This window comes from Neolamprologus brichardi, chromosome 12 (assembly GCF_056152115.1).
Source record: "Neolamprologus brichardi isolate AB-2024 chromosome 12, ASM5615211v1, whole genome shotgun sequence".
NCBI lineage: Eukaryota > Metazoa > Chordata > Actinopteri > Cichliformes > Cichlidae > Neolamprologus > Neolamprologus brichardi.
Genome location: NC_142115.1, coordinates 21292666 through 21315887, shown reverse-complemented (window position 1 = coordinate 21315887; position 23222 = coordinate 21292666). Strand labels below are relative to the sequence as shown.

Here is a 23222-nt window from a genome sequence, read left to right as displayed (position 1 = left end):
TATATTCAATGCAATACAGTCAATACACTACAATTATGTAAATTTCAAAAATTCATTAAAAATCATCCTTAGTAGTTGAGGTCCAACTTTCAACACATTCCTTCTCTGGGACACCTACTGTACCTGTGTGCCAAGTTTCATCCAGATTTACTGTAGAATTCCTCAGAAATTAAAGGAAACTTATATTCAATGCAATACAGTCAATACACTACAATTATGTAAATTTCAAAAATTCATTAAAAATCATCCTTAGTAGTTGAGGTCCAACTTTCAACAGATTCCTTCTCTGGGACACCTACTGTACCTGTGTGCCAAGTTTCATCCAGATTTACTGTAGAATTCCTCAGAAATTAAAGGAAACTTATATTCAATTCAATACAGCCAATACACTACAATTATGTCAAATTTCAAAAATTCATTAAAAATCATCCTTAGTAGTTGAGGTCCAACTTTCAACACATCCCTCCTCTGGGACACCTACTGTACCTGTGTGCCAAGTTTCATCCAGATTTACTGTAAAATTCCTCAGAAATTAAAGGACATGTATATTGAATTCAATACACTTACTTAAATATTGCATCATATTCAAAAATTCATTAAAAATCATCCATAATAGTTGATGTCCAACTTTCAACACCGTCTTACTCTGGGCGACCTACGGTATCTCTGGGCCAAGTTACATCTCAATTCACTGTAATCTTTATCAAAAATTGAAAGAACAATTATATGTCAATGCTGGCTGTGTGCCTTTCAAAGTGACACTAAATAACAGAACTCAGGCACATCAGGGAATAATCCAAAAGGCGGATTTATTAAACAAAAACAACATACAAAATATCCCTAACCCATACTACATAACCTAAAAAGAAACAAAGGGACACTTAGAAGCACAAGAAAACAATACTATACTGAAAGGGCAAGAGACACAGCCCAAACATAATCCACAACTAAAACGCCAAAAGAACAAGTCATCCCACATAGCAGACGGGTGTTGCCTGGATCTGGTGTGAAGCCGGCACTGCTGGCTGACTTCTGGCATGGTAAGATGGCACTGTTTATGTGATGGCATGCTACATCTGGCCTGATTGGGTGAATGTGACATGTTGTATAGAGCACTTTGAGTAATATGGGTGAGTAAAAAGGCGCTATATAAGAATCAGTCCATTCACTGTCTGAACAGAGTTTTGTCATGACAGCATATTTGATTGTCTTCACTGACTCGCTATCCGCCTTAATGCAGCTGCCGTACCATCCTGGGATGCAGTAAGTTAGTAGGCTCTCAATGGGCGAGTGGTGGAAGGTCAGCAGAGGATGTCTGGGACGATTGCATTAAAGGCTGAGCTGTAGTCCACAAAGAGCATTCTGGCGTAGCTCTGCCGCTTTTCTGGCGTAGCTCTGCCGCTGTTCACCCTCCACTCAGCACCGAGTGGAGGGTGATGGCATCTTCTGTGAATCTGTTTGTGCGGTATGCAAACTGGTGGGGGTCGAATTCTGGGGGGAGGTAATCCTTGGTGTGCTGAAGGACTAGTCTCTCAAAGCATTTCATGATTACAAGTGTGAGGGCCACAGGGCAATAATAGTTCAGGCTGGTGATGGGAGACTTCTTTGGCACTGGGATGATTGTGGCTGATTTTAGACAGGATGGGATGGCTGCTTCATCCAGTGAGAGGTTGAAGATTCTGGTGAAGATGAGGGTGAGCTGGTGGGCACATGGTCTTAGCACTTTACCATGTATTCCGTCTGGACCGGCCGCCTTCCTGGGGTTCACTGCTTGGAACACACATCTGACATCGTGCTCCGTTACAATGAATGGAGCGGTGCAGGAACCAGGTGAGGATGAGGATGGGAGCAGGGCTGAGGCAGATGAATGCTGCTGTTGTGGTGTTTCAAAGCGGGCGAAGAAGCCGTTTATTTCCTCTGCTAGCTGCACACTCAGGTTTTCTGTTTTCACAGTTCTGCCTCTGTGGTTTATGATGTCTATTATTCCCTGCCACACCTCTCGTGTGTTGTTGCTGGACAAGTGGGTCCCCTGTTCAGGTCAGCTCGAGCAGACCTGTACAGAGCTCTGTCAACAGACCTGAAGTCGGCATTGTGGGCTTTGAGCAGACCTCACTGGTCATCCAGGGTTTTTGGTTTGGGAAAACCCGAATGCTTTTGTCCACAGTCACATTTGTGGTGTAATCTGTTTGAGTATAACCTGTTTTATTGTGAAAGGGGGTCCTGAAACAGGAAGTAGATAATAAAGGTCGGAGTTTGAGTGCTCTACAAGGTGTCGCCTAAATTCTTGCCTAAAACCACGACAACATTTGCAATACAGAACTTGATATAGTCCAGTACTGATCCTGTGAAAGTTTCTAATGCAATATATTATACTTTACCAATGTAACTGCATGCCAAATCACTTTTGAAAATATCTGTGAATTTTGTATTGAAAAATGCAGGTATCTTTCAGATTTATTTTTATGTTATCAAAAATGTATTAAAAGTACAAGCATGAAAAATTACAAGAATGCAAAAAATATAACCAAACAAGCTTAATTTACAGTTTGAAATACAGAACATAATAAAAATATATAAATAACTACCTATTAATCCCCATATCCAAGTATCAAGACGTGTAAAAACAAATTACATTCTTTCCTCAGTTTCTATTAATAAGACTTAAATTTACATGAAATTATTCAAAATTATATACATTATTCATAAGGTGACAAAGAATTCAGAAACAACACGGAGAATGTCATCCAGGTAATTAAATCTCTAAAGGTTGATTCTGTTCATCTGGACGTAGCGTTTTCAATGGGAGAAAAGTTTCGTCACTCATCCAAGTGACTTCTGCAGTCTCAGTTGACTGCAGGTTTCCCTAATCTTATAATAATAATAATAATAATAATAATAATAATAATAATAATAATAATAATAATGGATTCCATTTATATAGCGCTTTTTGGGACCCCTCAAAGCGCTTTACAATTCCACTATTCATTCACTCTCACATTCACATACTGGTGAAGGCAAACTACAGTTGTAGCCACAGCTGCCCTGGGGCAGACTGACAGAAGCAAGGCTGCCATATCGCGCCATCTGCCCCTGTGGCCAACACCAGTAGGCGGTAGGTGAAGTGTCTTGCCCAAGGACACAACGACCGAGACTGTGGGAGCTGGGGCTCGAACCAGCAACCTTCCGGTTACAAGACAAACTGCCAACTCTCATTATGCAATGTACTGTTTAAAAGAAAAATCTTTTTTTTTTGCCTTGACATCATACATTCATCTTCATTTCAAATAAGTAGTTATTTTTCACACAGAGAGCAATACCATTCTCCAGCCTCTGCTGTCCAAAACTACTCTGTATTCATCTGGAGGCACTGTGTGTGAAACCACTTTAAATAGCTCTCATGCAGGAACAAAGCAATTGTATAAAATGAAGTGAGGGAATGGAGCTATAAATAGATTAATATAGAGATATGAAAATAAACTTATATATAGACATAGGAACACAAGTTTTAACATTAATGTTTCTGGGATATAATAAACAATATAAGCATACAGGTGTCTAAGCAAACATTGTGGCATACAAAGTGAGAGAGTGCAGTGAGTCATGTTTATTTCTGTTCAATATGTGTCTGACACAAGTGGATGAATTAAAAAGTCTGACAGCAGCAGCAACAACAGGCAATGCCTTCCTGATGACTTTCTATCTGGTTACATCTTTGTCTTTGATGCCTGTATCCCAGCTTGAAGAGTCCTGGACCTTTTTTCTAGTCAGTGGGTGTGTAGGCAAACAACTCTGGCTTGTCACCCAGTTGGATTTCCTGGTAATTGTCAGGTGGCACTATCTACAAATCAGGACACATTAACTATGATATTAAAAAATTGACATGATGACATAGTCCTTGGTCAGTTTACCAAGCATTTCTCAGTTTTGTTCTTTATAGTTCTGTTCATCATATCATTGTTTGTGAGTCCTGGATTATTTGATGATATGTTTACATTATGTATTCTTTTGTTTTCAGTTCCATATTGCTTTTAAGTGTAGTTCTTTTTAAGCATTCCACAAGTGGATGGAACATTCTAGTGTTAAAGCCAGTCTTGTATTCATGTCTGTTTACGGTTTTGTCTGTGTCAAGCTCGTGTGTCTTAGTCTGTGTTTTAGTTTGGTGGCCTCTTGTCTCTTTCTTGTGTTGAGTCTTACTTCCATTGTCTTCTTATTCCCAGTGTATCCCTGCTGTGTTATACAGCTGTCTCCAATTCCCCTAATCACCATCCTATTTATACATTTTGCCAATCTCCCGGTCTAAAGTACATTATTCTATTCGATTCTATTATATTATATTTATACAGCACCAAACCACAACAACAGTCACCTATTCTGATTCTTATATAGCGCGTTTTTACTCACCCATATTACTCAAAGTGCTCTATACAACATATCACATTCACCCAATCAGGCCTTTTTAGGTTATGTAGTATGGGTTAGGGATATTTTGTATGTTGTTTTTGTTTAATAAATCCGCCTTTTGGATTATTCCCTGATGTGCCTGAGTTCTGTTATTTAGTGTCACTTTGAAAGGCACACAGCCAGCATTGACATATAATTGTTCTTTCAATTTTTGATAAAGATTACAGTGAATTGAGATGTAACTTGGCCCAGAGATACCGTAGGTCGCCCAGAGTAAGACGGTGTTGAAAGTTGGACATCAACTATTATGGATGATTTTTAATGAATTTTTGAATATGATGCAATATTTAAGTAAGTGTATTGCATTGAATATACATGTCCTTTAATTTCTGAGGAATTCTACAGTAAATCTGGATGAAACTTGGCACACAGGTACAGTAGGTGTCCCAGAGAAGGAATCTGTTGAAAGTTGGACCTCAACTACTAAGGATGATTTTTAATGAATTTTTGAAATTTACATAATTGTAGTGTATTGACTGTATTGCATTGAATATAAGTTTCCTTTAATTTCTGAGGAATTCTACAGTAAATCTGGATGAAACTTGGCACACAGGTACAGTAGGTGTCCCAGAGAAGGAATCTGTTGAAAGTTGGACCTCAACTACTAAGGATGATTTTTAATGAATTTATGAAATTTACATAATTGTAGTGTATTGACTGTATTGCATTGAATATAAGTTTCCTTTAATTTCTGAGGAATTCTACAGTAAATCTGGATGAAACTTGGCACACAGGTACAGTAGGTGTCCCAGAGGAGGGATGTGTTGAAAGTTGGACCTCAACTACTAAGGATGATTTTTAATGAATTTTTGAAATTTACATAATTGTAGTGTATTGACTGTATTGCATTGAATATAAGTTTCCTTTAATTTCTGAGGAATCTTACAGTAAATCTGGATGAAACTTGGCACACAGGCACAGTAGGTGTCCCAGAGGAGGGATGTGTTGAAAGTTGGACCTCAACTACTAAGGATGATTTTTAATGAATTTTTGAAATTTGACATAATTGTAGTGTATTGGCTGTATTGAATTGAATATAAGTTTCCTTTAATTTCTGAGGAATTCTACAGTAAATCTGGATGAAACTTGGCACACAGGTACAGTAGGTGTCCCAGAGAAGGAATCTGTTGAAAGTTGGACCTCAACTACTAAGGATGATTTTTAATGAATTTTTGAAATTTACATAATTGTAGTGTATTGACTGTATTGCATTGAATATAAGTTTCCTTTAATTTCTGAGGAATTCTACAGTAAATCTGGATGAAACTTGGCACACAGGCACAGTAGGTGTCCCAGAGAAGGAATCTGTTGAAAGTTGGACCTCAACTACTAAGGATGATTTTTAATGAATTTTTGTAATTGACATAATTGCATTGACTGTATTGGGCTGTTCCATCGTAATGTGTGCGCACGCGTGCGCGTGCGCGGGTCTAGGCTTTCAATCGGGATATAAAGCGAAAAGGCGCTACCGTAAAGACTGGTGTAAAAGCGCAAGGAAATTTATGCGGCGGATAAGAGGCGGCTGGCTTGACCGCGGCTCACAAATGACGGCTCACTTTACCGCGGTTCTATCTGGGTCAGATATAAACCAAGTTTAGGTGGAGTTTATTTTCGTTGTGCTGACTTTTTCCGTACTGCGTACTAGCTAGCATGACGGAGTTTCTATACAGCTGGGTGGGTGCTATGATGTTAAAGATGTTGAACTTTATTTTGTTCATAAGTTATTAGAGTTGCCAACCGTCCCGTCTGGTATCCAGAGAAAATATTACGCGTTTCTTATTGAGGTGAAAAGGAACAGTTTGTCCCGTAATTCAGCTACAATGAAAAAGACACAAAGCTGGAGTTATTCTGTGTCTTTGCTGCACAGCTGCCTCTTCTTCTTTCATTCTCCCCCCTCCCTCTCCCGTTTCTACTTCAATCATGAAAACTGATCAATGATCAGCTGATCGGCTCTCTTGTTTGTTTATCGCCCACTTTGCGCCAGAAAGAGGAAACCAGCGGATGTCACGCTAAACAACAGCAGCACGTTTAAGCTTGATCAGCTGTAGTTAGAATTTATTTAATATTAATTTCTAGTATCAGCTGATGTTTGCTGGAGCCACAGCTGCAAAAAAGCTGCTGGTCATGATGTTGGTTTGGTTATCTGGTGAGAGGGAAACATGAAGATGAAACCAGGAGATGTCCTTACTGAATCATCAGAGCTGAACAGGTGATGGAGAAACAGGTTTACCTTTTAGGTGACATGAATGAGTTGAAGGGAAGTTATGAACTGTTTCTGAGAGACAGATAACCCCAGGATCCTTTTTTAGGTAGCTGACAGCTGGTAATTGTGCAGGTGCGGATCTAGCAAAGTTTTGCCAGGGGGGCCAGGTAGGGCATTAACAGGGAAAGGTGGGCACAAAGAAATACTTTTCTTTCTTATTCTAATTTAAAATGTCTAGCTTTTAAAAAATAATTATCTGAATCTTGCGAACAAACGATTCATAGATTGATGCAAATATACCATCAAAACAGTGTACATCACTGTCACAACAGTGTTTGTTTTCATTCAAAGGCTTTATGATTTTTCCTATAATGGTGGGCCAGTCTCTAGTCAAAATGCCCGAGCCGATTTTTTGTCCCAGTCCAGCCCTGTATGCAGCTCATCTGCAGTCTGGTGTTGCCTACATCTTGCTATTCAGAAGGCAGAATTTCCAAGTTCTGAGTACAATCAAAAGAAACCACGACTGCAGTTTTTGTGTTGGATGTAAAAGGCGCACATGATGCTGTGACGTAGGCTAGAATCATGGCAGCGGTCAATGATGGTCCGGGTGTGGGATTTCTCTCGTGGAAATATGCACATTATCTTTTCCTTTCTATTGGTAGGTGGCACAGTGCACTTGTGGCAAGTAAGCAAGCTAGAAGACTGGCAAAGTTATGGAAGCAACACATTAACAAGAGAATTCTGAGTAAAACCAAAGTTACTTTCCCTAGTAACTAGTTACTTTGAAAGTAACGAGTAACTTGAAGTAACTGAGTTACTTTTGATAGAAGTAACTAGTAATGTAACTAAGTTACTATTTTAAAGTAACTTACCCAACACTGCTAATTAGCAACAGCTTTTTCATCATAACAGTCATCCCAAACACACTGCCGAATGTGCCGATGCAGCTTAGTGGATTGCCGGAGCATTACGGCTACCGTAGTCAGGAGTCTCGTGGAGTAATCTGGGTCCAAAACTCCATCTGCTTCAGGTCCCAAAGTCAAACGAACACTGTGGCATCACCGTCTAAATGATGTGCTACGTAATCGCTGGCGACACAGCTACGTTAGCATAACATAAACACAGTGAAGCTGGAGGATAAACGCTAACTTTTTTCCACTCTATAAAAGCTAAAGTGAGGGTTCCCGATGGTTAGGGACAAATGCAATCACATGGCAGGATGCTGTAAACGGACCAAACTTCAGTCAGTAGAACAACTGAGATAATTCATCCACAATATGAGATTAGTAGTGATGTGTGATACTACTGTTTTCCTTTCAGATCCGATACCAAGAAAATTTCAGGGTGGTATCCACGATACTGATCTGATACCGATACCTTATACAAAAACTTGATGTTTTATTGTACAGTGGTCCCTCGCTGTACAGTGGTCCCTCGCTATAACGCGGTTCACTTTTCGCGGCCTCACTGTTTTGCAGATTTTTTTTGTTTGTTTTTTTGCTACTTTGCATGTTTTTTTAGGTTTTTTTGTTTTTTTGCTTGTTTTTTTTTTTTTTAAACAGTGAATTGTGTTCTGCGTCCTGATTGGCTGTAGACCATTGTCAATCAATCTCGTGCCGTGTTTCCTGTGCAGTACAGAATGCGTTCAGCTTGTCAAATTTACATAAATCTTCGAACTCTAGCAGGGTGACTGTGAAGCTCTGTACTGTATGTTTGTAAGTTTTCTCCCCAATAAACACAACAATGTTGACAAAACTGTTGCACCGTCAAAGGGAACCACGGGTGCCTATGGTTTCATTCTATAATACTGGACTTTTTTCTTTCTATGAAGTTTTACACTTTGAGAGTGTTTAAACAAGCGAGAAACATTTGAAAATGTTCATGTCTGTGTATAAAGTGTATAAAGTGTGTAGTGAGGGGTTTTACAGCCTTAAAACATCTATAATGATTGTAAAAAAATTAAGTTGGCTACTTTGTGGATTTCACCTATCACGGGTTATTTTTGGAACGCAACTCCTGCGATAAACGAGGGACCACTATATTTTAAATTATGGCTTCATAATGATCACAGGACATCAGACTACTTGTTCTTATTACTTAATAATGCAGAATTATCATACAGACATAAAAAACCTGAGGTTGTGCGCTATTTGAACACGTTGCCTGCCTGCAGCACTATAGGACTCCGCAAGAGATGTCTGTCTCGCCCTAGCAGGACTTGTCCCACTCCTCTCCAGTTCACCTCAACATAGGTTTGTCATATTCTGTAATATGATTTACTCTGAGGTGTTTGACGAGGTTAGTGGTGTTGCCACAACACGTCTTGCCACATGTATTGCAAACCACGTCTTGGCTGTTTGTGAAGGTAAAATACGTCCACACATGACATTGTTTATGCTCAGCCGTTGTTGTGAGTGTGCACGCCAAGGGGCTGCAACACATTTATACAGCCGTATTTCGCATATGACCATGAAAGGCAGAAGAGGAAGTAGTTCCTTCCAAGTTAGACGATCCAAATGATATAGTTTCTTTCCACTGTGTTTCTGTTAATGATAAACTAAAAATTTACCCCAAATTACTATGTTCTATGATTCTATGTTCTAGAATCGATTCTAGAACATAAATAAGTGGTATCGGAGGAATCAATATTTCAATATTGATCCACACACCACTAGAGGTTAGTTATTAATATACTGCAACGACATGGGAATAGAGCAGCTGTGAGAGAATTCAATATTAATTAATTAATGGTACAGAAGTGGAGGAAGCAAGAAGAATGAGTTGAGTAAAATTTGATTTATCTGACTGTTTTGTTTCACTTAATGCACCTTATAATCCGGTGCGCCTTATGGTCCGAAAAATACAGTATGTTTGCACAGGTTTCAGTACATTGCTGCACCGACCAAAATGTAAGGAAGTAAAGAGTGGCTCGAGACTTATGCACAGTACAGTACTAAACGTGCATGTATTAACTCTGAAATCTTTCCTCACTTCAGCTTGTGTCAGGAGCAGCTTCCTGTGACGGGCGTACCGATGAGACGACATCGCCTCGACCACATGCAAGAGAAGTTTAATGAATATGTGAAGAACCGCACACTTCAGAACTGGAAGTTCTGGATTGTATCCTTCTACAAGCTAGCTGCTTGTAAAAACAGTGCATGATGTAACAGTTTTTATTTTTTGAGGGAGGCTTTTGTGTCTCCCACTTGAAACTAGAAAGAGAGGCACCTCACTGAGATCTGAATGATAAGTAGCAGGAAGTACACAGCAGAGGCAGAAGCAGGCTTCCGACAGGAGAAGTTACGCGTAAGTTATTTTCTTAAGAAGGGTTTAGATAAAACTGGTGCCTCATACAGCTTTTAAATTTCAAAGTTTTCAGTCCATAAAATATTAAAAGTATTCATATGAATAACCTAAAATAAATGGGTACTGTTGTATCAGATAGCAGAGGGATTGGTTTGTTTGTTGAGTCCAATTAGCCTCCCCTCACACAAGACCAGAAGAATTTATAGATCTGTATTGACTTTGTATTATGTGAAGGGGAATCTGTATTTATTTATTCAGTTTAATATTCTACAGTTGCACCTCCTCTCCCCTTAAATTATTAAGAAAAGACCCAAAGAAAATAAATTCCTTGCGTTTGTCTGGTTTCTTCTAATTTATCACCAGTGACTTTGAAGCAGGGAGTTTGTTTTTAGGAGCAGTAATCATCCCAGATAAAGTTTCTTGTGTTTTAGCCCTGTTGCTGTAGTGCAGGTTACTAGCATGCGGGCTGCTTTTCAGGCCTTAAAGCAGTCCCATATGGACCTGGACCTATATCCAAAACAGGTTTAAAACCTGATGGGATGCTTCTGTTTTAATTGGTGCAGGTTTTCTGGTCTTTACAGCAGTGGTTCAGTGGCTGAAGAAACACGCAGACCAATTGGATGTGAGTTAGCTATCTCACATGATATCGTTTAGCCAATCAACTCTGTGCATTCTGGGGAATACACACTGGGACTCTGCAGTGCCAACAGCTGAAAAGACAGTAAAAAGAAAGTGACAAATATAGAAAAAAGACAGGGAGTGATACAGACGACTGTGCTGGAGAAGGTCGAGACAAAGAAAACGGAGAGAAAAATAAGTAACAAATGGTGCTGGTGCAAAAAACAAAAAACATTGGACAGTGAAAATAGACTCATACTTGAGACCCTTTCTTGGACGTCTGCCACTGTGATGGTTACTGGACCCTGTTCAGGGAGGTTGCTGTGGTCTTCTCTTAAATTCATTAGCCAATGAGCTTTGCTACCCATATGCTCTTCCAGTATTGTTCCGTCTCCAACCTTGGTGGTGCTGTTCTCATATTGTTCCCTTGCCACTGAAAGTACACCTTGGCTGGTTCTGTGGAGAACAGCTGCTTTATTCCCCTGCCTTCTATCTCTCTGGTGTACCTCTTCAAGCAGCTGGCCAACATTGTGAGTCTTTGCTTGGCAGTTTCCAAGGTGTTAGGTATGGACAGCTTGCTGTACTTCTTAAGTACCTCCCTGCAGTTCTGATAGTTGGCTAACCACTCTCCTTCTCCAATGGAGGGTACTGCTCCTTGTGGATGTTCAACTTTGTAGCCAAGCATCTCATTGATCACTGCTGCTGTAGTGTAGATCAGCTTGTTAGTCTCAGTATATATCCTAACCCTGTATTATGTATATAAGTGTGTGAGAGAGAACCTAGCATCCTAGTAGGGAAACCTTCAGGTATTTATTTACCTTTGCTCTCCAGGTCAATAATGTAGTAGGGTTGATAATAAGACTTCGACTGTATCAAAACCACACACTGCATTTTTTTAATACCTCTTGGCCTTTTACATTTAAAGCCTATTTTGATAAGTCTTAGTTGTGTAATCAGATTTAAAGTTCCTCCTTGACTGTCATACATTCAGTTCAGCATCATTATCAAGCCTCTTTTTGATTCTTTCAATGGGATGGTGTCAACAGCGAGCAGAGCAGAGCTTTGTCAGACCACGCTGCAATGGCTGGATCGTCACTGCTCGCTTCCAGCACTCAGACCCAGTAAGTAAAATAACCGACATGCTCTGACATACAAGTGGGGGGAAGGTCCTTTACGTCTTCATTCCACGTACTCTGTTTGCAAGAGAAGTGGATCAGCACTTTTGGATGATTTTTGGCCCCAAAGGGACTTTCTTCCATCTGCACAGCTTTGACTATGCCCTATCTTTCACGATCTCTGTATATTCCTACCTTTTAATCAGAAATCACACAACCATGACACAACAGGAAATTCAACATTGTAGCACAGTTTTTGAACGATATGATAACTCACTTGAGGGGTAATTACAGTAACTTTGTTGTAATTACAATGAGTGCATCTGATTATTACATAGCATTTTCTTCCACTGAAAATGCTACGTCCAGATGAACAGAGGCAACTTTTTGAGATTTGTGACATGGCGTGTTATGCTGTTGGAAGCAGTCTTAAGAAGATGGGTACACAGAGGTCACAACAGTCTTATGAACAGCATGACAGCATTACAACACACAGAACAGCAAGCGTAGCGCCTTAAGTGCCAACAGCAGACAGACAGATGAAAGTTGAAGACAAACATACCCACACTTGTCAGGGCTGAGGCTCCTTTATATTGAGAGACATCTACGGCTTTTCCTCTTTTTGTTATGTAAGCTCCCAAAATTTGACTTTAAAAGTGTTTAATTTCCACTTTAAGCTTCAATTTTTTCCCAATTTGTGTGAAATCATTCTTTTTAAAAACAGTTACACATTAGATGTATTTATTCATGTCTTACTTTGATCAATGTGTCAGTTTACACAACTTTCCACTTTCCGTCCATCATCTTTATAGCTCATTTTGACAGCTTTATGGCCAAGGTCAGGTTAAAGCGTCAGGATCATGGTTGTTATGCCACCTTTGCAGCAAAATGCAATTAGTCCTACTTGATATTTTTATGGCTTTAAAGGAGTTGTAATGCCAAAGTTATAAATTTCTCTAATTTATGGTAACTTCAGACTTCAGTTTGGGCTGTCAAAGCTATAATCTACCAATATGTCACAAACCTGAACTAAGTATACTGGTCACAAATAATTTGTGTATGTTTCGACTGCTTAACCATGGCCACTCCCTAAAATATAAAGCATTGTAGTACAAGTATATAGTGTATACCAGTATATATCATTTCAGAGTCTACATGCCATGAGAAACATCCCCTACAGGTAGACATGGTCAGCAACGATACTAATGGAGGCTGAGAAGTTTAAATGATGCTCAAATGGTAGTAAGGGGCCCAAAGTGTGCCAAGAAAATATCTACAACATCCCCATCATTAGACCACAACTGATCCATTGGAACAAGGCAGGACATGAAGCTGGTTTTCTTGTTGTTTGTAACAAATTCTGACCCTACTATAAAAAATACTGCAGCAGAAATCAAGATACATCACGCCAGGCAACATTTTTCTCCAGTTTGTCCAGTTTTTGTGAGAGTCTTTGTGAACTGTAGCCTCAGTTTCCTGTTAGCTGACAGAAGTGGCACTACATATGATCTTCTGCTGCTGGAGTTCATCTGCTTCAAAAGTGCTGCATACATCGGCTATAACCAGTGGCTATATGAATTACTTTTGCTTTCCAATCAGCTCACAGCAGACTGGTCATTCTCTTCTGACCTCTGGCATCAACAAGCCGCTCACTCTCTATAGTATTTTATAGTTTTTTTCTCTGTATGAGATGGTTGGTTAGAGGCAAATCCCGTCGTTTTTTGTGATATTAACACCAGTTAGTGTGCCACCAATGACCATGCCACATTCAAAGTGACTTAAAATCCCCTTCTTTATCCTGATGCTTGATTTGAATTTGAGCAGGTCATGCAGTCAACCAAAACTCAGAGTAAATCAGAGCAAATTACATGCGGCTCTAAATGGAAAGCACACGGGCATCTGTTTGTGCAAATATCAATCATTTGTTTTAATGCAATTCATTTGGGCTTGTTTTTCAGTGGTCCTAAGTACTCTTCGCCAGCTGTGCACTACCACGTCCATTCTCAGTGATCCATCCGTGCTCCCTGAAGAAGCCATCCAGGCCGTAACACAAACAAACTCTTAGATTCCTCCTGGAAGTGACCCAGAAGCCACCTGAACTTTTTTTTTAACCATCATAACATATCACTGGTTTGCCTTGTAGCCTTTCAGCAAGCTCACAGTCTTCCACAAATCCCAGAAAAGAGACTATGTTTGACTTTTGGGAACGAGACGCATGGTGCACCAAACAAAATGAGTGCAAAAATGACTTTTTAATCATATTTAAATAGAAGTAACTATGACTACCTTTAACTTTCAGATGATTTTCCTCTTTTAGTGTAGCTTTTAGAAGCTGGCCCGTGTTGTTTTTATGTCTTGAGCAACAACTTGTATTTAAATTTAAGTTACATTTAAAAAATGTTAAGTCGCAAGATTGTGTTTCAAAAAGGGAAATACTGAATGTGAAGTTTATGTTCTCTTATGCAGTATAAAGACATCATTTCTTTCCTTTCACAAGATTATCAGATGTTTTGGGGGGTTTTTGTATTGTTTTTTTTTAATCTAGCTAGAAGTACAATTTATTTGGAGGTTCAAACACCTCCCATTGAGGAGATTGAAATATATTAAAGTTGAATACTTATATGTTGGAAATTGCCAGTCCTGTCCTGTTCTGTTCACCGTCCCTCGTTTACTCAGGTGAATGTTATCTTGTCAGTTCATAGCAGTTTTTTTTCCGTCCCTGCTCTGCCCATTTCTACTGAGCTCACCTGCAAACAACACAAGGATGAACGTTGCAGGCCGCAGCACGATGCCGCAGCACGATGCCGCAGCACGATGCCGCAGCACGATGCCGCAGCACGATGCCGCAGCACGATGCCGCAGCACGATGCCGCAGCACGATGCCGCAGCACGATGCCGCAGCACGATGCCGCAGCACGATGCCGCAGCATTACTGTCAGCGCCCAAAAGACGCGTAACTGAACTAGCAGTACAGATTTTGCATACACTACTGTATATTCCCGCATCTACAGTGTTACAGGATCTTCAGTGTGCAGTAGGGGTCTTTCTGGTTCTTTACTGATCACTCAGGGCTACGCTAATCATCTAAGAACAAGTCGAGCCAGGATCCTTCTCAGTAGGAACACGTACTGTCTGTAAGGGTACAGGTTTCACTTACCTGCTGTTTCTTTCCTTCTCACGGGTACACTTATTCAAAGCAAACACAGATAAAAAAGCAATGCATTGGAGGAAGCGCAAAGAAACACACCCAAAGCCATATCCAAGAGTATTCTCAGTCTGTTGTGTTACTGGCATAATGTTTTTATGGAGTACTCTGCTTTGTGGAGAGCTTGAGGGTTAGACACTGTGTGAGTGCAGCTGGCAGCCTTGAGGTCAAAGTGTGCCTGCATGTGATCTTTGCCAGCGGATTCGTCTCTTTATCTTCTTTTGTGGTTCAGCACTCCTCAGGCAGATGTTGTGAGTTCTTTTCTTTTCTTTTTTCTTTCTTTTATTGTGCAGAACAACTGAGTTTACAGTAGCACAATGCACCATGTTTAATAGACGAATGTGCAGCTTTTTGTGTGTGCAGTTCTTTTCTTTTTTTATTTATGATTGGATTGCACGAGTCTTTTATAGGGGAAGTTGTGCTCTTGTGTTCCTCTGTAAGCTGCTAAGTTCACAAAAAATGGAGAGTGCAGTGATGAACACTTAAATGAACAGTTTGGTGTTGCAAGTCAAATATATAGAGTTCAGATATGATTTACTACTATTTGATGATGAAGATGCACCTCTGAATGCAGCTAGGCTTTCTCTTTAAATAGTTTTGTAGTTGTTTCTCCTCTTTTGAGGATGTTTCTGTGCTGTTTCTATTACACTGTTTTCTTTCCTCTCTCTCTCTAGTGATCTTTACTTTTGTGTTTCTTTGTGTGGATTTGTTTTGGATGATGTACAGGATGACGCAGATTGGATCTGCTTATGTTCGACTCCCCACATTTAGTATTGTATTGTTGGTTTTATGAAGAAAAGATATTTTCTTATGCTGGATACGACTGTTTCTTTGTTCTCTTCCCAAATGTCTACATGCAACATGATGACCTTAAATGATTCAGAATCACAATAAATGCAACAAAACTGAAAACTTTGTCTTCTCATCACTTTAATTTCAATACAAAACATTTGCTCAATAGGATCCATGACCAGGTATCAGATTTAACTAAATATTTTCAATAAAAGAACATTAGTAGCCGACCAATCAGTGAATTCTAAACGTAGCTTTGCCGAGCCATTCGTCCACAAGCTCCAGCAAGCACTTGGCGTACACATAGCTGTCCAAGTCCTGCTTGAAGGAGGGTAGTCTGCATGTGTGGGAGACCGTATTGCCGGTCCAGAGATGCACCACATCACGTATGATCTGGCAGATGTAGTGCAGCTGTGACAACAGCTCCGGGGTGAACTTTGACACCTTTGCCATGTGGCACTTGAAGGAGCATAGCTGGTGAGCGGTAAGGTGCCGCTGCTCCGGCTTGATCAGCTCTGAAATGTTCAGGGTGAAGCAGGTGATATTGGGAAGCAGTCCAAAAGCATCCTGCAGGAGAATCCATGAATATACAACTCAGTAACTACTCATCGCTGTTTGTGTGAAACTGATGATGATGAGAATTTGAAACTGACAGACAGTTCAAATACAGCTCTTAATTCATCACTTTCAGTCCCAGGAAGAGTTTATTATGCCTTTCTCTGTTTTCTAATGTAAAGTTATAATGTTTACATTTTTTTTAAAACCAGCTGCTAAAAATAGAGCAAAAGTCTTGATAATGCCTTTAATGCATCAACATACACTCATGGTCTGTGGCGTCACCAGCTCCTCATGTCCATATAATCAAGGGAGCACAGCCTACAACTGGTATTGCTTGTAACATCCTAATACCAGTGTATGCACCTCAAATAACCTGATATGACTATAAAAGCTTTAATTTACTAAACCAGTGGTGGACTACCTATAACCTCTCTTTAAAACACAGTTTACCAGCTCAGTTTAGTTTCAGCAGAGACAGAATCAAGTTAAAAACATCAGTTTCTTTTATAAAGTCTAAATTATTCCCTCATTATGTAATACTAATGATCTTTGTAAGCATCAGAAGCCTTACCAAGTGCTCCAGCGCGCTACGTATCTTTACCTTAATCATCCGGATGCTGGCATTCAAGGCACGCTCGGCTGCCCTGTTTCCAACAGCCTCACAGTTTTCTTTCACAGCCAGCGGGCAGAAGAAGATAAGGACTGCAGCAGCAGCATGAAAGGGAACACAGTGGAGATTAATTAGATTGATTACACTGAACAAATTTGTCGACCAAAAACTCGAGTCGAGCTGCAGCCTGCTTTCAAATGACACAGCCTCACTGCAGGATGCTTACCAGCACGGAAATTCATGACAGCAGGAGGCTTTGGTTGACCACGGGCTCTGATGAGACACTGTGGTCCATCTTTCAAGGACCACTTTTATTGAGGCTTTTCAGATAAAGATCATTCTTTTCCTTTGGGTGTGGCTTTCAGAGCAAGAATTTTAGGAGTCAGTGTTTTTCTTCTGGGGCTTTCCTTTGTAAAGAAATTCCTTCAAAAGAAAACAAAAAATATAGACACTTCTCGTAACAGGTAGTCAACCAAAACAGATTAAATCTGTAATAACTGGACAAAAAAAGAAAAGTGTACATACATGAATTAAAGGTGGGGTACCTTTGTGCTTTACCCTCATTTGATCTTATTTCCTGTGATCTCTCATGCAAAATCAAATAAGTAACTCTTTAGAAAAATGCCAAAACTGTTTCAGGGTTAGTTAGAATGCAATTTTTTTCTATCTTTGACCTTTACCATTGTCCTTTAAGGCCAGCGTATGATTCTCAGCTGCTACTAAGAGGCCCAAATTGTGGCAAGAACCTATCCCCACATCATCACATCACCAACAGCCAGATACAAAGCAGGATGAATCCACCAAATCCTGACCCTACCATCTGGATCCTGCAACTCAAGACTCACCAGACCAGCGTTTTTTCCAGTCTTCTATTGTCCAGTTTTGGTGAGCCTGTATGAATTGCTGCCTAAGTTTCTTGTTCGCAGCTGACAGGACTGGCACACAGTACAGTCTTCTGCTTATGTAGGCCATCTGCTTCAAAGGGAAGGAGCCTGAGCTAATGTGTGAGGTTGAGCGGTACCGGCTAGATATAGTCGGGCTCACCTCAATACAGGGTTTGGGCTCCGGAACCAGTCTCCTGGAGAGGGGCTGATCTCTGTCTCAGTGTGGGATTTCGGAGGCAGCCGATTTAGGAGGAACAATGCGGTTTTTGTCCTGGTTGTGGAACACTGGATAAACTTTTTAACCTCTTGAGGATACTTAAGGGTGCATGTGAGTTTGCCCAACCAGTCTACATGTGTTTTGTGGACTTGCAGAAGGCATGTATGGGGTCTCTGGCCCTTGCTACGGGCCATTCGATCCCTATACAATTGTTGCAAGAGCTTGGTCTGCATAGCCAGCAATAAGTTGGGTCCCAAGGGTGGCTAGCCCTTCCCTTATAGATATATATAGGGTGAGGAGTCTGGCCATCTGGCAGGAGCTCAGAGTAAAGCCACTACTCCTCTACATCGAAAGGAACCAGTTGAGGTGGTTCAAGCATTTGACATCCCCACGCTCGTGAACAAGACCCTGAGATACTTAAACTCCTCCACTTGGGGCAGTTACTCGTCCCTGACTCGGAGTGGGCAGTCCACCCTTTTCTGGCTGAGGACCGTGGCCTCAGACTTGGAGGTGCTAATTCTCATTCACACCGTTTCTCACTCGGCTGTGAACTGCTCCAGAGCGAGCTGGAGGCCACCACCTGATGAAGCCAACAGAACCATATCAGATATCAAAAGCAGAGATGAGATCCTGACACCATCTAAGTGGTAGCCATGTGTAGTTAGTCCCTGTATTGTTGAGGGGTGAATTAAAAATGTATTTAATTTTTAATCCTTCGTGCTCCAGTCTGTGTCCTTTGGCTAAGTTGCACTGCTCTCTCTTGGCAGAAGAAAAAGAAAAATTACTTTTTTAAAATATCATATTTAGATAGAAGTAACTATCATTACATTGGAAGCTGATCCTTATTTTTTATTTGTCTGGCAGAAGAATATTTAACTTCATTTAATATATTTAACTTCCTGTGCTTTCTAAAAGTATTTATATAAAACTTTGACTTTGGTTGTTTTAGATCTTTTAGTCTTAATATAAAGATTTTTAGTGTGTTGTGTACATTTCTAATGTGCTGCCAGACTTGTTTGCTGGACTAAAAGAGTGGTTAACTGACCAAACTGAGTAATGATGACTGGATAAGTCAGCCTGCAGCTGGAAGCTGGTGGCTTAGGCCCACTTGGTGGCTGTAATTGGAACTACAGGCTGAAGGCTGATTACATCTGCACAATACACTGGGCAAATGCTGGAGTCTTGTGGAGCTGATAGGAAGTGATATCAGATGGGAACTGTGCAGAAGAAGGACAGCTCATTTCCTGTGGGTCTGGCTGCTGTTAGAGAATGAGAAGAGATCAGGAAATAGCCTGCTGGACAGTTACAAGGACTGGACTGCTGTAACTCAGTGGACTGGGCTTTTGTTTTTATTTTGCTGTATTCAGGTACCTGTGTAGTGTATTTTGTCAATGGAATTTCCCCTCAGTTCTTAAGGAGTGTAATAACTATTTTTTATTATTTTTAATCATCCATCAATTCACTTTCTTATCCAGGACCGGGTTACAGAGGCAGCAGCCTAAGCAGAGAAGCCCAGACTTCCCTCTTCCCAGCCTTCTCCTCTAGATTTTCCAAGGAAACGCCAAGATGTTTTCAGGCCAGCAGAGAGATATAATCTCTCCAGGGTGACCTGGGTCTCCCTGGGGCCTCCTGCCGGTGGGACATGCCCTGAATACCTCACCCAGGCAGCATCCTTTTCATATGCCCAAACCTCCTCACCTGGCTCCTTTCATTGTGGAGGAGTAGTGGCTCTGCTCTGAGCCCTTCTTAATGATTATATTCCTCACTCTATCTATAGGGGAGAGGCCATCCACCCTTCAGAGAAAGGTCATTTCTGCCGCTTGTATCAGCGATCTCATTATTTTGATCAGTACCCACAGCTTTTGACCATAGGTGAGGGTGGTGACATAGATCGACTGGTAAATTGAGAGCTTTTTCACGGTCAGCTCTCTCTAGGTACTACGGCAGACTGGTACAGTGTCCACATCACTGCAGCCACAGCACCAATACGTCTACTGTGCTCTTGCTCCCCTCACTCGTGAACAAGACCCTGAGATACTTAAACTCCTCCACTTGGGGCAGTAACTCGTCCCGGAGTGGGCAGTCCACCCTTTTCCTGCTGAGGACCGTGGCCTCAGACTTGGAGGTGCTAATTCTCATGACCACATTTTCACACACGGCCATGAACCGCTTCACTGCAAGCTGTAGGGCACCACCTGATGAAGCCAACAGAACCACATCATCTGCGAAAAGCAGAGACGAGATCCTGACCCCACCTAAGTGGAAGCCTTCTATAGTTTGTTCCTGTAATAAATACATTTTTAATAAACAATTTAAAATGTATTTATTTTTTATTCATTATTGCTCCAGTCTCTGTCCTTTGGCTAACTTGTAGTGCTTGCTCTCTGCCTACCTAAGATTTAGATGCAGAGTTCCTAGCCTCTGTAAAACATGGGTGGCACTGAAAAATAAGCAGAAAGTTTAATCTAGCCTTTTACAGGTTTAAGAGCAGCGATCATTGCCCAGACCTGAGACACAAAATATGATGAGGATATTAGTATATCTTGGTAGACCTTAGATGCCTAATTTAAGGGCCAGGTGGGGATATGGGGGTGAAAGGAACAGATTTAAGGAAGTCTTAAGGATTTTAAGATGGTAAGACTTGTGTGCACTGGGGCCTCTCGGAGACTAAGGTGAAATGTTCTGTTTGGAGGATTCAGGGTTAGAAAGAAAAGAGTGCTGCAAATGTTGCTCACTGGTTCAAGTGGTCACCTTTATTGAGGTTTGAGGTATGCAGGTGATACTATATGAGCTTTAGGCCCAGGACTGTTACTGGAGCAAGGATAGGAGGGAGCTCAAACTTAGCTGAGGCTAAGCTTGGCAGGACTTCATAGCTATGCTAATAACACTGAGATTATTTAGGTGACCTGGATTTGATTGTATATTTGTGAAGATTGAGCTTGCCTTTGCTGATGTGAGTCATGAGCCTGAAGGGTGGGTCAGGGACCACCACCCCAAATTTTTTTTGCTTATGCCTTTGCCAGACACAAGTTGGCAAAAGTTGTTACGTGCACGAAAAAGGTTTGACCTTAATCTTTGACCTTAACGGCTCATGTATCCAAGCTGATGCATGACCTTTTGAGACTTTTACATCATCAGTGTGATTTTTTTTTCCCTGTTAGAAAAAAACAAAACAATTACAAAATATATTTTATGCAATAAACTCAAAAAAGACACATAGCAAAACAAAAAAAACAAATTAAAGCTCATGCATGTAATTTTTTATATATATATATATGGAAAGGGACATGCCGCTCCTCCACAGACTTTGGTGCTCCGCTACACTAAACTTGCAACAACCGCCTGCCCGGCATAGATCAGATGAAGATCAAGATGTCAGGACTACCATCATTAAAGTGCTTTGGGGTGTCACAGGGGACAGTATTTGGATCAATGTGCGTTATAACTTGTATTTAAATTTCAATTGGTTTTAAAAATTTCAAGTCACAAGAATGTGCGTGGGTTTTTTTTAAAGAAATATGAAGCAAAGTTTTTATCCAACATTTGTTTGCTGTTTCTGGTTGATGTAGAGTATTCAGAATCACAATAAATACAACAAAAATGAAAACTTGGAGTTCTTTTCCCTTTATCTTTAATAAAAATAATTTGGTTATTAATAAATAAATACAACCAGGATATCAGATTTCAATAAATATTTTAAATAAATTAGAACATTGGGGATTTCTCATATCTCTCAAGTGTCGAGCGAGACAGCAAACTAAATGGGGCCTAAGAGAACGCCGACCGCTGAGGAAATTGAGGACATCAAAAAGTCACTGGACTTTTTAACTGAAGAAACATCAGCTATCAAGCTACAGCAGAAATATATCCTGGACATTGTCGAGGAGATAAAGTCGCTTCGCAATCAGAATGCAGAGAAGGAGACACGGATTGTCTATCTGGAGAGCAGGGTCGCGGACCTGGAGCAATACACCAGAATGAACGATGTGATCATCACAGGGCTACACATAAAACCCCGGTCATATGCTCGGGCTGTGACTGCTGACAGCAAAGAGGAGCATGGAGAACTGGATGTTAGCTCTGCAGAGCAACAGGTAGCTGGTTTCTTGCAGTCAAAAGGGATCGACCTGGACTGTAATAACATCGAGGCATGCCACCCTTTGCCCAGGAGAAACGCTAGTGATAAACCAGCTGTCATCATAAGATTTGTAAACAGGAAACACAAGAATGCACTGCTGAAGCAGGGGAGAAAACTAAAGGGATTGAACGTCTACATGAATGACCATCTAACTAAATACAACGCTGACATGGCTAAGGAAGCACGACACCTAAAGAAACTGGGTAAAATTCAAAATACATGGACTGCAAACTGTAAAATATTTATTAAACTCAACGGCACACCGGAGGAAGCCAAAACGCATCCAGGATCTGGAAAAATATTAGCATGTCACATAACTACAAATGCAAGGAGCTGAACAAACAATCAACATTCATCAAAGCAGGTAAAATAAGATAACAACGGAAGCTAAAGCACAACATATTAAATCATGGAACAATCAACTAATTTAACATCTGGGAATTATACACTGCTATCACAGAGGATTGCTAATCATGAGAATCTGGAGTTAAATTCGCCACAAAACACGGAATACAATACACACTTCACAGAGCAGGACATTGATCCAGAATTGAACTTTTTTAACATCAGAAACACCTGCTGCTATTATACTGAAGAACAATTCAATAAAACTGTCAAGGCTGACTGCAAAATGTCCATAATCCACTTTAATAGTAGAAGTTTATATGCCAATTTTCACAAAATAAGAGAATATTTAAGCAAATTTGCACATCCATTCAGTGTGATTGCAGTATCTGAGACGTGGATTAATATGGAGAAAGGAGTGGACTTTGAAATAGACGGATATGAATTAAATTTTATGAACAGAAAGAATAAGAATGGTGGGGGTGTGGCTTTGTTTGTGGACAAAAATTTAAAATACAGGGTGGTGGAAAAAATGACGGTGGTGGTGGATAACATATTAGAGTGTGTAACAATAGAAATTAGTATGGAAAAAAAGAAAAATGTCATTGTAAATTGTATATATAGAACACCAGGTTCTAATATTGAAATATTTAAGGAGTGGGTAGATAAAACATTTATTAGGACAAATCAAAAAGTTATGTTCATTTGTGGGGATTTCAACATAGACCTATTAAATCCAAACAAACATAGTATGACAGATGAGTTTATTA

The 23222-nt window shown here is 40.3% G+C and overlaps 1 protein-coding gene and 1 pseudogene across 3 annotated transcripts in view; both read left to right on the top strand.

Moving 5' to 3' along the window:
- The window catches only part of mlxip (MLX interacting protein), a 34684-nt gene extending 20171 nt beyond the window's left edge, over window positions 1-14513 (top strand). For all 3 annotated transcript variants that reach the window (XM_006789703.3, XM_035907312.2, XM_006789702.3), the window contains exons 15-17: window positions 9661-9784; window positions 11580-11709; window positions 13662-14513. In XM_006789703.3, coding sequence (XP_006789766.2) covers window positions 9661-9784; window positions 11580-11709; window positions 13662-13768 — 361 coding nt within the window. In that variant the 3' untranslated portion in view covers window positions 13769-14513. The remainder of the gene's footprint in view (window positions 1-9660; window positions 9785-11579; window positions 11710-13661) is intronic.
- A 7217-nt stretch (window positions 14514-21730) lies between these two features.
- On the top strand, window positions 21731-22412 carry LOC148100233 (uncharacterized; annotated as a pseudogene).
- The last annotated feature ends 810 nt before the right edge of the window (window positions 22413-23222 follow it).